This window comes from Coenobita brevimanus, chromosome 98 (genome assembly GCF_032717465.1).
Source record: "Coenobita brevimanus isolate Jiangsu-jjx chromosome 98, ASM3271746v2, whole genome shotgun sequence".
In the NCBI taxonomy this organism is placed as follows: Eukaryota; Metazoa; Arthropoda; class Malacostraca; order Decapoda; family Coenobitidae; genus Coenobita; species Coenobita brevimanus.
In genome coordinates, this window is record NC_137051.1 from 40,794,775 (window position 1) to 40,810,980 (window position 16,206).

The window sequence follows — 16,206 nt, forward strand, 5'->3', positions numbered from 1 at the left end:
GATACAGCCTTCATGAACCCCTTCATTAGTTTGTTGTTCTATCTATCTATCTATTGCCAGACGCCTCAATCCCGTTTGGGGTGGCCACAAACAAATCGCCTCCAAGTCGCCCTGTCCCCCGCCATTTCACCACCCTGCTCCCAACTCACACCCCCCTCTCTCATATACCTCTCCACCCCATCCCTCCATCTCATCCTCGGTCTCCCCCTCCCTCTTCCACCCTCCACCTCACTCACATACACTCTCTTCGTCAGTCTTTCACCCTCCATCCTCTCCACATGGCCAAACCACCTCAGTGTGTTCCTCACAACGCTCCCTATCACATCCACATCAACACCACAACGCTCCTTTATATCCTCATTCGTCAGCCTGTCTCTCCACGTGACTCCACAAGCTCCTCTTAAATAACTCATTTCCACTGCTCTCACTCTTGACTTGTGTCCTTCCAACAAAGTCCAAGCTTCACTTCCGTACGTTAGAGTTGGTATCACAATACTGTCATGTAGTAACTTTTTTACTTCCATGCTCACTTCCCTGTTTCTTATCACTGCTTTCAAGGAACCAGCAACCTTTCTTCCCTGCTGTACCCTTTCAAGCACTTCACCCTCCAAACCTCCATCCTTACTCATCACACTACCCAAATACTTAAACGTACTCACATTTTCCAATTCCTCACCATCCAACCTCGCTATACATTGTTGTTCTCCTGAGCTAAATTAAATACACCTCAACCCTGTTACCCAATGGGGTTACGTGATGGAAAAGATCATATGATGATTTATTGGATACTGGGATGGTTATAATATGATTTCAGAGGTTTCATATTTGAGGTGCATCCACTGAAAATTGGCAAAAAAAAAAAAAAAAAAAAAATCCTACCCCCTAGACTGGTTCCTAGACCTTCACTGATGCCTTATCATACTACATTCCTTCATTGTATCACCTATAGGTATAATGAAATGAGTAATAAGAGGGGTGGAGAAGTAAGACAATTAATAGTCCCAAAACAAGTGTAACTAGCCTAAAGTGTTAGGGAAAACTGGAGAATAAATCAGTGACTGTGAAAACTGTGTCGTGATACTGGGTGAAAGAATCAACTGAAGCATGATGGATGATAACAGAAGCTTACAGTATGTTTCATAGTACCTGCCAGCTAAGTTGAATATGCAACTGAAATAAATGTAATGAACAGGGTGAGAAGACTAAAATAATTGTTGAGGTACAGTTCTGGAAAATTGCGAGAGGTACACAGTGTACAGAGAAAAAGTTGAAAGTAAAGATGGATGGAAAGGAACTTGGAAGGGATGTACAGAGATGGTGGAGAAACGTAGTTGTGTTTCTTTTGTTACTTAATACCAGTCTGTTTAGCCAAACAGACTCATCAGTCACAGATAAGCAACAATTTCTTTGTGGCTGTCATACATGTACATTACAGTACAGTAAATATACCATGTATATTTACTGTACTGTAATGTACATGTATGACAGCCACAAAGAAATTGTTGCTTATCTGTGACTGATGAGTCTGTATATAGGGAACCAACACCCCATGTGGTAAACAGCATATGGGTTGGATTGAAACAAAGTCTGTCTACTACTGCCAGACGCCATAATCCCATAAGGGGTGGCCATTTGACTTTGAGTTAGTTGTTTTACGGGGAGGGGCACTAACCCTCGACCAACCCACTTGTTGACACATAGGGAGCACGTATGGTTTGGTTATATGGTTACCACCCAGCGTTGTAAATGGTTTCTTGGCTTACAGGAAACCATTTGGCTTGTCACTCAATGTAAAGCCGCCTGTAAAGGAAAGAAAAGCAATACGAAATGACAGGAAAGATGGGAGAAATAGGAAGAGAGGAGGGTACTCCCCCATAATAGGGTGCAAGGAAATATGAAGAGGTTTGGCTTCATGGCAGATGCTGCAGTTGCCTCACTCCACCCATGTTATACAGTGTCACCACTTGCAGGTTCCTTGTCAGTATCTAGGTTGTGGGATAGTGAGGGCAGCAAAGGAGGTATGTGGTAGGAGAAAATGAAACAAGAAAGAGTGCGTGTTATCCATGGACATGATAGTAATGTTAGGATTGTTATTGAAGAAAAGGTGTAGAAGAAAATGCTTTGGACAAATACCTAAGGAACTTAGAGAATCGAAAAAGAAGGTATACAAGCAGGCAAAGGAAACAGTCAAAAGAATGGAGATGCTCAGTAGTGAAGGCATCATCATCAGCCTTTTGAGTATCCACTGCAGGACCGGCCTATCCCGACTGAAGTCGGGACGATACAGCCAATGTATCTCTACCAAGTGGCTTAGGCTGTCTAGTAGAGATTGTATGTAGGGTGAGAAGTGCTTGTTAGTGTAATTGTAGTGTTGGAGTGGCTTTGGATGTGTGTGTAGTCTGTGAACCAAGTGTGATCGGCCCGTGCAAGTCGACTGGATGCAAGCATACTTTACAGTAAGCGACATTGGTTCAACCACAGCACCCCTGGTGTCCGCCAATGCAGTACGTGGCTGGGTGAACACTCCCAAAGTTTATTACTCTGGTGGGGCGTGAACCCTGGTCCACCCGTGTATGAAACGCACACTCTACCACTGTACCACAGAGGCTCACAAGTACCAAAATTAAAAATTAGAAAAATGCACTTAAATCATGAAAAGATAGCCAGTCTTTTATAATATGTAGCATTGTCACTCATACTGCCAGAATATATAAAACTGGAAGAATCTTAAAGGGAGGTTCTTTTTCTGTATGTTAATGTTGAAATTCATTTTACAGTGTACAGTACTGTATTTGCATTTTTCTGCCTTAGCTTCTGATGCACTTGTTGTTAAAGGGATTAATTTATCTGTCAATCTGTTACCAGTCGCCTCAATCCCGTAAGGGATGGCCGCAAACAAATCACCTCCATGTCATCCTGTCCCTTGCCATTTCACTGCCCTGCTTCCAGTATACACCCTCCTCTCTCTTTATACCTCTCCACTCCATCCCTGCATCTCATCCTTGGCCTCCCCATCCCTCTACCCCACCTCCACCTCACTCACACACACCCTCCCCGTTAGTCTCGCTCTCTGTCTCCACATGGCCAAACCACCTCAGTGTATTTCTCTTAATGCTTTCTGTCACATCCACATCCACACCACAATGCTTCTTCGCTTCCTCATGTGTCAGTCTGTCTCTCCATGTGACTCCACATGCTCCTTTCAAATAACTCATTTCCACTGCACTCACTCGTGACATGTGTCCTTCCAACAAGGTCCAAGCTTCACCTCCATATGTTAGAGTTGGTATCACAATACTGTCATGCAGTGACTTATTTACTTCCATGCTTACTTCCATGTTTCTTATCACTGCTTTCAAAGAACCAGCAACCTTTCATCCTTGTTGCACCCTTTCAAGCACCCCCCTTCCAAACGTCCATCCTTACTCATCACACTACCCAAGTACTCACATTTTCCATTTCCTCATCATCCAACCTCACTGTACATCCAGTGACTTAATTTCTCTCTAAGACCATAACTTTTCCATACATTCACTTTTAGATTCAGTTTCTTACTCACTCCCCCAGACTTCTTCACTCATAGAGGGGTTAAAATAATGTAAATGAAAAGTATAACAGGAGAATAGGTAATGTCTATCTATCTGTCTATTGCCAGACGCCTTAATCCCGTAAGGGGTGGCCACAAATGAATCACCTCCATGTCACCTTGACCCCCACCATTTCACTGCCCTGCTCCCATCTCACACACCCCTTTCTCATAATGTCAAGCTTTTATAGCCAGATGCCTTCATCTCAGAGGGGTACCCACAAATTGATTGCCTCCATGCCACCATGTCCTCCACCACCAGGTAGCAGTTCCTGCATTCCACACCATTCTCACCTAGGCTACGAACCTCTCCATCTGGTTCTTCCATGCATCCTTGGCCTCTGTCTCACTCTCTGTCCATTCATTTCATGATACAATTTCTCAGTCAGTCTTTCATTTTCTGGTGCCACCCTATGGCCAAACCATCTAAGAATACTCCTCCCGACACTTTCTTGAATAACCGTGTCAGCACAACTCTCCCAAATATCATTGTTCGTCTGTGACTTCATGTAGGCTAGTTCCACAAGTTCCATTTACGCATGCTGCCCACTCCCTACACTCTAATCTTGCATCCTTTCAGCAAAGTTCAGGCTTCCTTTCTGCACAGTAACATGACAGTTTGATTAAAAGAGGCAAGAGGTTGGGTAGTAATAGTGTAGGGAGAGCTACAGATGTATTAGGAAAGATGATACTGTTGATGAGGATGAAGAATCAGCTCAAAGGTAAAAGGAATACTTTAGTAATCTGTTAGTTGCTGATAACAGAGGGCTAAATTTACTTTTTTGGTTATGGTAGTTGGAAAAAGTAGGATGAAACCGCAGACAATAGTGTTCATGAAGAGGAAGCCAGCATGGCATTATACATGGTAGAATCACATTTGAAAGTTCATCCAGAGTGTAGGTTGCAGTGACAAAATTGCAAAAATATGGAGGCAAAGAAATCTATCTCTCTCTCAATTGCCAGATGCCTTAATCCCATAAGGGGTGGCCACAAACAAATTACCTCCATGTCACCCAGTCCCCTGCCATTTCATTGTCCTGCTTCCAGCTCACACTCCCATCTCTCATAAACTGCTCCACTCCATCACTTCATCTAATCCTTGGCCCCCCCCTTCACCCCCCCCTCCACCTCACTCACATAAACTCTCCTCGTTAATCTCTCACTCTCTCTCATCTTCACATGGTCATACTGCCTCAGTGTGTTTCTGCTAATGCTTTCTGTCACATCCACATCCACACCACAATGCTTCTTTACTTCCTTATTTGTCAATCTGGCTCTCCATGTGCCTCCACAGGCTCCCTTCAAATCACTCATTTCCACTGCTCACACTCTTGACTTGTGTCCTTCCAACAAGGTCCAGGCTTCACTTCCATACATTAGATTGGTATTACAATACTGTCATGCAGTGACTTTTTTGCATCCATGCTCACTTCCCTGTTTCTTTTAACTGCATTCAAAGAACCAGCAACCAATCTTCCTTGTTGTACCCTTTCTAGCACTTCACCCTCCAAACTTCCATCATTACTCATCACACAACCCAGGTACTTAATTGCACTCGCATTTTCTATTTCCTCATCATCGAACCTCACTGTACATCCAGTGACTTCATTTCTCTTGAAGACCATAACTTTAGTCTTCCCTACATTCACCTTTAGATTCCATTTCGTTCACACTCTTCCAGGCTCATTCAATAAGCCTTGCAGTTTCCCCTCGTGTTCACTTAACAATACAGTATCATCTGCAAACAACAGTACAGGGAGTTTCCAAACATCCTCTTTCATTTCATTAACATCCTTTTTCCAGCATCCATTGCCCTACCTTGTACCTCTTTTGTAACTCCATCCATATACAGATTAAACAACCTTGGAGACATGACACATCCCTGTTTCAGTCCAGCATTCAAATAGAAATATTCACTCATTTCACTACCCACATCAACTGCAGCCTTAGCCCCCTCGTACATACTTTTCACGACATTCAACAACTTCTCATTTATTCCATATATTCTAAATATTTTCCACATCCCTTGTCTATTCACCCTATCATGTGCTTTCTCCAAATCCATGAAGGTCTCATACAACATCTTTCCCTTCTCTAGAAACTTTTCCATCCAAGACCTAAGAATGAATATCTGATCAACACAACATCTTCCCTTCCAATAACCTCCCAGTTCTTCACCAACTGATTTCTCTGTTATTTCCCTTACTCTGTCAATAAGTATTCTACCATACACTTTTCCTGTTACACTATGAAGACAAATGCCTCTATGATTACCACATACTTCCTTTTCCCCTTTTCACTTGTCATCATCATCATCATCATCATCATCATCTGGACCTGCTTTCCCACGCTAGGGCAGGATGAGGAGTAGCAGCATCCAGACAGCCAAAGTTTGCCCAGTTCAATGGGCCATGCTTCCATTCACTCACCATTCAAACTCTCGAAATCCCGGCTCCATCAGATAGGCCAAAAAATTTCAACACATTCTGAAGCATCACATATACCTATCTGCTAGAGCCAGTCCAAACACTACCACGTTAGAAATGGGTGCCAGATCCCTGGTTATGCGCTTCCTTACAAAATTCATCCAGCCAGCTCGATCTCTTGTCAGTCTCTTAGCATCACCAACTTCCATACCTCTTTTCCTCACACACTTATCCACAATATCCTTCCACCTTCTTCTTAGCCTACCTCGCCTCCTCCCTCCTTTAAATTCGCTCAGATACACCTTTTTCACCACTCTATTGTCATCCATTCTGTCCACATGATCAAACGATCTGAGTACACCCTCTTCAATTCTGGTGTCCACAGACTTCCTTACTCCACATCTTTCATGAATCACATTATTCCATTCTATCTATTCTCTGTACTCCGCACACATTCCTCAGCAGTCCCATCTCCACTGCTCTTGACTTTTCATTTTCATGCCACACCGTAGTCTCACATCCGTATGTTAAAGTTGGCACTAACACTCCTTCATCTATGCCTCTTGCAGCTGCAACACTCAAGACTCTGTTCCTTATCAAGGCCTTCATTGCACCAGTACTTTCCTTGCATTTGTCAGTTTACTTTCCACTTCCTTTGCACATTTTCCTCCCTTTTCTGTCACTGTACCAAGGTATTTGAACTCTCTCACCAATTCCAGTCACTCACCATTCACTGTCTCATCACACTGGGAGTCACCTTTTCCCTCAGTAACCATCACTTTCCTCTTTTCTGCCTTTACTTTCAAGGCACGATGCTCACAGACATCTACAAAACAATGCACCAGTCTACCAAGCTCTTGTCCGGTATTTGCAAGTAGCACTGTATCATCAGCATACAACAAATTTGAGATATTCCATCCATCACCATTCATTACCAATGCCATCCCTTTCTCTATTACACATATTTTTACTTCTTTTATCACCCCATCCATATAAATATTGAACAACCATGGGGACATCACACAACCTTTTTGCACACCCACATTGATCGTGAACCATTTACAAGCCCATTTACCCTCACACATACCTCGCTACCATCATAAAAACTCTTGACGGCACATAGCAGCTTACTATCTACACTGTACATGCGCAAAACCTTCCATAACCCTTCTCTGTCTTTGTTGTACGCTTTTTCCAGATCCATAAATGCCATAAACACCTTATGGTCCTTCTCACATCCCTTCCCCACTATCTGTCTCACTGCAAATATTTTATCCACACGTCCTCTGCCACGCACTAGGACTTTTGGCATCAGTGTTACTTTCTCTATAATAATTCTTCCATATACCTTCCCTACAACACTCAGTAGACTTATGCCAATATCTTGCACTCATTTCACTCACCTTTACTTTTGTACAGGGGTACAGTCACTGCCTTTTTCATTCTGCAGGCACAGTTTCGCTCATCTATGCCTTCTTACATATCTCCAGCAAGCACTTCATTCCGCTCTTTCCACTCTACTTAATCATCTCTGCATACACCTCATCAACCCCAACTGCTTTCCCATTTTTCAGCCGCTTCACAGCATTCTTCACCTCTATGAGTGTTACGTTTCCTGGCACTGCATTCCTTCTCTGTACACCCTTAAAACCAATCATGTTAACAGTCGCTTTGCTGTCTCCATTCCCATTCATCAGACTTTCAAAATATTTATTCCATCGGGTCTTTACTTCATCCCCATGGGTCAGTAATCTACCACTTACATCCTTCACACTTTCACATTTCATTCCTCTGTCATTCTACATTTCCACACCTATCTATCTGTCTATCTATTGCCAGACGCCTCAATCCCGTTTCGGGTGGCCACAAACAAATCGCCTCCAAGTCGCCCTGTCCCCTGCCATCTCACTGCCCTGCTCCCAACTCACACCCCCCTCTCTCATATACCTCTCCACCCCATCCCTTCATCTCATCCTCGGCCTCCCCCTCCCTCTTCCCCCCTCCACCTCACTCACATACACTCTCTTCGTCAGTCTTTCACCCTCCATCCTCTCCACATGGCCAAACCACCTCAGTGTGTTCCTCATAATGCTTCCTATCACATCCACATCCACACCACAACGCTTCTTTATATCCTCATTCGTCAGCCTGTCTCTCCATGTGCCTCCACAGGCTCCTCTTAAATAACTCATTTCCACTGCTCTCACTCTTGACTTGTGTCCTTCCAACAACGTCCAAGCTTCACTTCCGTACGTTAGAGTTGGTATCACAATACTGTCATCTAGTAACTTTTTCACTTCCATACTCACTTCCCTGTTTCTTATCACTGCTTTCAAAGAACCAGCAACCTTTCTTCCCTTCTGTACCCTTTCACGCACTTCACCCTCCAAACCTCCATCCTCCATCACACTACCCAAGTACTTAAATGTACTCACATTTTCCAATTCCTCACCATCCAACCTCGCTGTACATTCACTGACTTCATCTCTCTCAAAGACCATCACTTTACTCTTCCCTACATTCACCTTTAGATTCCGTTTCTTACACACTCTCCCAAACTCATCCACCAAGCCTTGCAGCTCCCCTTCGTCTTCACTCAACAACACAGTATCATCTGCAAACAACAGAACAGGGAGTTTCCAAACACTATCCTCTCTCACCAGGGCCACTCCAGCATCCACTACCTTACCTTGTACCTCTTTTATTACCCCATCCATGTAAAGATTGAACAACCATGGAGACATGACACATCCCTGTTTCAACCCAACTTTCAAGGAGAAAAATTCACTTAGTTCACCATCCACACGCACTGCAGCCTTTGCACCATCGTACATACTCTTCACAGCATTCAACAACTTCCCATCTACTCCATATATTCTTAACACTTTCCACAATCCTTGTCTATCCACCCTGTCATATCTCTATCTATCTATTGCCAGACGCCTCAATCCCGTTTCGGGTGGCCACAAACAAATCGCCTCCAAGTCTCCCTGTCCCCCGCCATCTCACTGCCCTGCTCCCAACTCACACCCCCCTCTCACATATACCTCTCCACCCCATCCCTCCATCTCATCCTCGGCCTCCCCCTCCCTCTTCCCCCCTCCACCTCACTCACATACACTCTCTTCGTCAGTCTTTCACCCTCCATCCTCTCCACATGGCCAAACCACCTCAGTGTGTTCCTCATAACGCTTCCTATCACATCCACATCAACACCACAACGCTCCTTTATATCCTCATTTGTCAGCCTGTCTCTCCACGTGACTCCACAGGCTCCTCTTAAATAACTCATTTCCACTGCTCTCACTCTTGACTTCTGTCCTTCCAACAATGTCCAAGCTTCACTTCCGTACGTTAGAGTTGGTATCACAATACTGTCATGTAGTAACTTTTTCACTTCCATGCTCACTTCCCTGTTTCTTATCACTGCTTTCAAAGCACTAGCAACCTTTCTTCCCTGCTGTACCCTTTCAAGCACTTCACCTTCCAAACCTCCATCGTTACTCATCACACTAACCAAGTACTTAAACGTACTCACATTTTCCAATTCCTCACCATCCAACCTCGCTGTACATTCACTAACTTCACCTCTCTCAAAGACCATCACTTTACTCTTCCCTACGTTCACCTTTAGATTCCGTTTCTTACACACTCTCTCAAACTCATCCACCAAGCCTTGCAGCTCCTCTTTGTCTTCACTCAACAACACAGTATCATCTGCAAACAACAGTACAGGGAGTTTCCAAACACTATCCTCTCTCACCAGGGCCACTCCAACATCCACTACCCTACCTTGTACCTCTTTTATTACCCCATCCATGTACAGATTGAACAACCATGGAGACATGACACATCCCTGTTTCAAACCAACTTTCAAAGAGAAAAATTCACTCAGTTCACCATCCACACACACTGCAGCCTTCGCACCATCGTACATACTCTTCACAGCATTCAACAACTTCCCATCTACTCCATATATTCTTAACACTTTCCACAATCCTTGTCTATCCACCCTGTCATATGCTTTCTCCAAATCCATGAAAGCCGTATAGAACTTCTTTCCCTTCTCTAGAAACTTTTCCACTAAAGATCTAAGAATGAATATCTGATCTACACAACCTCTTCCCTTCCTAAAGCCTCCCTGTTCTTCTCCAACTAATTTCTCTGTTCTTTCTCTAACTCTGTCTATAAGTATCCTACCATACACTTTTCCTGTTATACTAAGAAGACAAATGCCCCTATGATTACCACACATTTCTTTTTCCCCTTTTCCTTTGTACAAGGGAATAATTATACCTGACTTCCAATCCTCCGGGACTCTACCTTCCTCCCAGGCCAATCTGCACATCTTCCACATCCATTCTGCTACTATCTCTCCCCCATGCTTCAGCATTTCACCACACACTCCATCAATTCCTGGAGCTTTCCCCAATTTAACTTTCTTCATTGCTTCCACAACTTCTATCCTACTGATTTCTTCCTGTCTTCTCACCTCCCTCCTTCTCCCAGCCATTCCCCAGCCACTTATACTCGCATTACTTCCATCCTCTACGTTCAAATTCCTTAAAGTGTTCTCTCCATCTGCTCACTTTTTCTCCCTTCTCCACTAGTAATCTACCATTTTTATCTTTCACTCCCCTGCTAACTTCACTTCCACCCAGTCTTACTCTTTTCACCTCTCTCCAGAACATTTTCTTACAGTCCCTCTACTTTACACTGAAATTCCTTCCAAATTCCTCATCCACTCACTTCTTACTCTCTCTTACTAATATTTTCACCTCTCTCTTTCTTTCTGTCTTATGCTTTCTCCAAATCCATGAAAGCCGCATACAACTTCTTTCCCTTCTCTAGAAACTTTTCCACTAAAGATCTAAGAATGAATATCTGATCTACACAACCTCTTCCTTTCCTAAAGCCTCCCTGTTCTTCTCCAACTAATTTCTCTGTTCTTTCTCTAACTCTGTCAATAAGTATCCTACCATACACTTTTCCTATTATACTAAGAAGACAAATGCCTCTATGATTACCACACACTTCTTTTTCCCCTTTTCCTTTGTACAAGGGAATAATTATACCTGACTTCCAATCCTCCGGGACTCTACCTTCCTCCCAGGCCAATCTGCACATCTTCCACATCCATTCTACTACTATCTCTCCCCCATGCTTCAGCATTTCACCACACACTCCATCAATTCTTGGAGCTTTCCACAATTTAACTTTCTTCATTGCTTCCACAACTTCTATCCTACTGATTTCTTCCTGTCTTCTCACCTCCCTCCTTCTCCCAGCCATTCCCCAGCCACTTATACTCGCATTACTTCCATCCTCTATGTTCAACAATTCCTTAAAGTGTTCTCTCCATCTGCTCACTTTTTTTCCCTTCTCCACTAGTAATCTACCATTTTTATCTTTCACTCCCCTGCTAACTTCATTTCCACCCAGTCTTACTCTTTTCACCTCTTTCCAGAACATTTTCTTACAGTCCCTCCACTTTACACTCAAATTCCTTCCAAATTCCTCATTTACTCTCTTCTTACTCTCTCTTACTAATCTTTTCACCTCTCTCTTTCTTTCTACATATAACTTTCTCTTCCGCCTCTCAATTTCTTCCATGCCCCTATTTCTCATCCATTCATTGTATGCTTTCTTCTTTTGTGCCACAGCCTGTCTCACCTCTTCAGTCCACCACGCTGTTCCTTGCACCCCTCTCCGTCTTCTCTTCCTTCCACACACCACATCACATGCTGCACATATTTCTTCTGTAATATCCTACACACACCTTCCAGGTCTCCCATCTGCTCCAATTCATATTTGCCCAATCATTCCTCCACTTCTCTCTTATACTTTGCCTTTTTCTCATCCTCTTGTAACCTTTCCACTCTCCTTGCAACTACTCCTTCCTCTCGTCTTTCCCTTCTTGTATTCCTCCATCTTACTTGAATTCTAATTCTGGCCACCACCAAGTAGTGGTCAGAAAGTCCACTTCCCCAACCTCTATGAGCTCTTGCATCCATTACACATCTTCGCATCCTTTCGTCCACACACACATAATCAGTCATTGCCTTCCTTTCATTCAGTTCACCACCCACCCTTCTCATCACTCGCCATGTATACCTGAAGAGGGTATTGGCTATCACCAATCCCCTCCCAGCGCAAATGTTCACTAACGCATTCCCATTCTCATCTATCTCAGCAGGCACACCCCACTCACCAACTATTCCATCCACCTTCCCATTCCCAACTTTACCATTCATATCACCAATCAAAAACACTCTCTCATTCCTTCCAATCTTTTCCACACCTCATTCCAGAATAACTTCCTATTTTCAGAGTAATTTGCATTCATTTTTCTTCCTAGATCATCATTTACCTCCTTTTCCCTCCTCACTGGTCTCTTTATGTGTTTCTTGCTGTCAATATATTCATTTCTTATTTCAACTGAACCACTGTTCTATAACTATTCTAGCCACTCTTCCTCTTTCCTCCACAGCTCTCTTAACCTTTTCATCGCACCATGCCATACCTTTCTTCTTTGTTGTTAATCTTGCCACACCAGACACCACTTTGTCAGTCCTAACTAAGCAATCCCTTTATGAATTCCAGTGGTTCTCCAGATCCATTTCATTCCCATCCACTGATTCCAACTCTTCCCCTAGTTTGGTCCTGTATTCATCAGCCAATTCTTTGATCCTCAGCTTTTTGACTTTCAGTCTCTTTAACTGACTGCTCCTCCCTCTCCTGGTCCACCTTACTCATCGCAGCTTGATCTTGCATACCACAGTCGTATGATCTGACAAACGTCCACATTGTCCTTTCACTGCCCTCATATCAGGAACACTACCCAGCATTGATTTTTCTACAAGCATGTAATCAATCAGGCTCCTTTCAACGCAATCTCCATTCCTTCTGTACCACGTATGTTTATGTGTTTCTTTGTGTTTGAAATAAGCATTTCTCTGTACAGGGGAATAATTATACCTGACTTCCAATCCTCCAGGACTACCTTCCTCCCAGGTCAATCTGCACATCGTCTGTATCCATTCTACTACTGTCTGTCCTCCATGCTTCGTCATTTAAGCACACACCCCATCAATTCCTGGGGCTTTTCCCATTTTGACTTTCTTCATATTGTACATAAATATGCATAGGTTATGTCAGGTGATGTCAGAAGTTGATAGTCTTGTAGGTTAAAGCACTCCAACCAGATGTTGCTATTGGGGGTTTATGTCCAAAAGATGGCGTAGGTTTACTGCTCACACAATGTTGCTGAAAGGAAAATGACTGGTTACCCTTGCCTTAAATATCAGGACTGGGTAGCCCATGGGGATGAAGTAAGGATCAGATGGAAAGAATATTTTGAAAGCCTGATGAATGGGAATAGAGAGAGCAGAGTGGCTGTAAACATGATTGGCTTTGGGGGTGTGCAGAGAAGGAATGCAGTGCCAGGAGACATGACACTCGCACAGATGAAGAGTGCTGTGAAGCAGCTGAAAAATGGGAAACCAGCTGGTGTTGAGGTGTATACAGAGATGATTAAGTGTAGTGGAGAGAGTGGAATGAAGTGCTTGTTGGAGATATGTAAGAAGGCATGGATGAGTGAAACTGTGCCAGCAGAGGGGAAAAAAATCTGTGATTGTACCTCTGTACAAAAATAAAGGTGAGTGAAGTGAGTGCAAGAATTATCGTGGCATAAGTTTATTGAGTGTGGTAGGGAAGGTATATGGAAGAATTATTATCGAGAAAGTAAGAGAGATATAAGAAGTCCTAGTGAGTGATGAACAGGGTGGCTTTAGCAGTGGCAGAGGATGCGTGGATCAAATATTTGCAGTAAGACAGATAGCAGAGAAGGCTTGTGAGAAGGACAATAAGGTGTTTATGGCATTCATGGATCTGGAAAAAGCATATGACAATGTGGACAGAGAAGGATTGTGGAAAGTTTTGCGCATGTACAGCGTAGATGGTAAGCTGCTAGGTGCTGTCAAGAGTTTTTATATTGGCAGTGAAGCATGTGTAAGGGTTAATGGGCATCTAAGTGAATGGTTCACGATTGGTGTGGGCATGTGACAAGGTTGTGTGATGTCCCCATGACTGTTCAATATATATATGGATGGGGCGATGAGAGAAGTAAAAACATGAGTACTGGAGAGAGGGATGGCGTTGGTAATGAATGGTGATGGATGGAATGTCTCAAATTTGTTGTATGCTGATGATGCAGTACTGCATGCAAATACCAGACAAGAACTTGGTAGGCTAGTGCAGAGTTCTGCTGATGCTGATGATGCAGTACTGCTTGCAGATACCAGACAAGAACTTAGTAGGCTAGTGCAGAGTTTTGCTGATATCTGTGAGCATCGTGCCTTGAGAATAAATGTAGAAAAGAGTAAAGTGATGGTTATTGAGAGAGAAGGTGACTCCCAGTGAGATGTTACAGTGAATGGAGAGAGACTGGAATTGGTTAGAGAGTTCAAATACCTGGGTACAGTGACAGAAAAGAGAGGAAAATGTGCAAAAGAAGTTGAAAGTAGAGTGACACAAGGAAGAAAAGTAACTGATACAGTGAAGGCCTTGATAAGAAACAGAGTCTTAAGTGTTACAGCTGCACAAGGCTTACATGAAAGAGTGTTAGTCCCAACTTTAACATATGGATGTGAGACTATGGTGTGGCATGAAAATGAAAAGTCAGGAGTAAGAGCAGTGTAGATGGGACAGCTGAGGAATGTATGTGGAGTACAGAGGGTGGATAGGACACGAAATAATGTGATTCGTGAAAGATGTGGAGTGAGGAAGTCTGTGGACACCAGAATTGAAGAGAGTGTACTGAGATAGTATGGTCATGTGGAGAGAATGGATAACAATAGAGTGGTGAAAAAGGTATATCTTAGCGAATTTGAAGGAGGGAGGAGGCAAGGTAGGCCAAGGAGAAGGTGGAGAGATATGGTGGATGAGTGTGTGATGAAGAGAAGTTTGGAACTCAGTGAGGCTAGGGAACTGATAAGAGATTGAGCTGGCTTGATGAATGTTGTGGGGAGAAGTACAGTACATGATCAGGGATTTGGCACCCTTTTTTAATGTGGCAGCGTCCGGATTGACTGTGTTGGATACGTTTATGTGAAGCTACAGAACATGGTGAATGTTTTTGGCATATCCAATTGAGGCAGGATTGCGGGGGCTTGAATCATGAGTGAATGGAAGCGTGGCCCATTGGATTGGGCAAATTTGGGCTGTCTGGACATTGCTACTCCTCACCCTGCCCTAGGGTGGGAAAGGAGGTCCGGATGATGATGATGATGGTAGCCTAGCCTCGATCCCTGACAAAAAAATAAATAAATAAATAAAAAGCAATATCCTGTAATGAATTGACCTTTTATATGAAGTAGGATATTAATGGATAATAAATTTTATATTTTTGAGTTTAGTTTATTGAACTTATTTTTATTGCCCCTGCTTTGTTTTTGCGCTCAGATTGCAACAATGCAGAATACAAGTCAGCTGGATGTGCTTCAGGGTCTTCCTCAGAAATTGCAAGAAGCTGAGCAGGCATTGATTAACACCCGGGATTTGCTGCATGATGCACAGGCTGAGAAGCATACACTTCAGGACCAGGTGCGTCAGCTGGGTGAAAGGTTATCTAAGAAGGAGGGTAAACTAAAAGCTGAGCGTGAACAGAGTATTGGGCAGGAAGAGAAAGTGGCTGAACTACAGACAACAATAACATCACTCCGCCAACAAGCTGAGGAATTGGAACGAGATGCACACCTCCTACGGGAACAGTTGGCCACAAAAGATGCCCTTTTAGAGCATACATCAGCCCAGCTGGAAGAAAGGATTAGAGAATGTGCCCGACAGGCTTCACAACTTGAGCGTTATAAACTCAAGCAGGAGCTGGAGGCTGATCGTGCTCAAGAACGCCTCCAGGACCAGGACTCTGCTTCACACAAACAGTTCCTGGAAGCTCAGGCACAGGCCTCACGTTACCAGGCACAGCTGTCAGCCCTAAGGTCAGAAAAGGAGCAGAGTGAAAAATCCCTTCGCTCTCAAATTCGTAAGCTGGAGGAGAAAGTGGACCAGTTGCAGTTAAGGAACTCAACTCTTCAGAGACAACTGAATACAATAACCTCCACCTTCTATTCCATGTTTTCCAATGTTGACCTCAACCCAACAACTTTGGGTGTACAGGGATCTGCTGGTATTTAA

General features: G+C 43.5%; 1 protein-coding gene across 1 annotated transcript in view; it reads left to right on the forward strand.

The window, feature by feature from the left end:
• LOC145414047 (uncharacterized) overlaps positions 1-16,206 on the forward strand; it is a 98,554-nt gene extending 82,348 nt beyond the window's left edge. The window contains exon 9 of the mRNA XM_080283610.1: positions 15,475-16,206. Within this exon, the coding sequence (XP_080139736.1) occupies positions 15,475-16,206 (732 nt within the window). The remainder of the gene's footprint in view (positions 1-15,474) is intronic.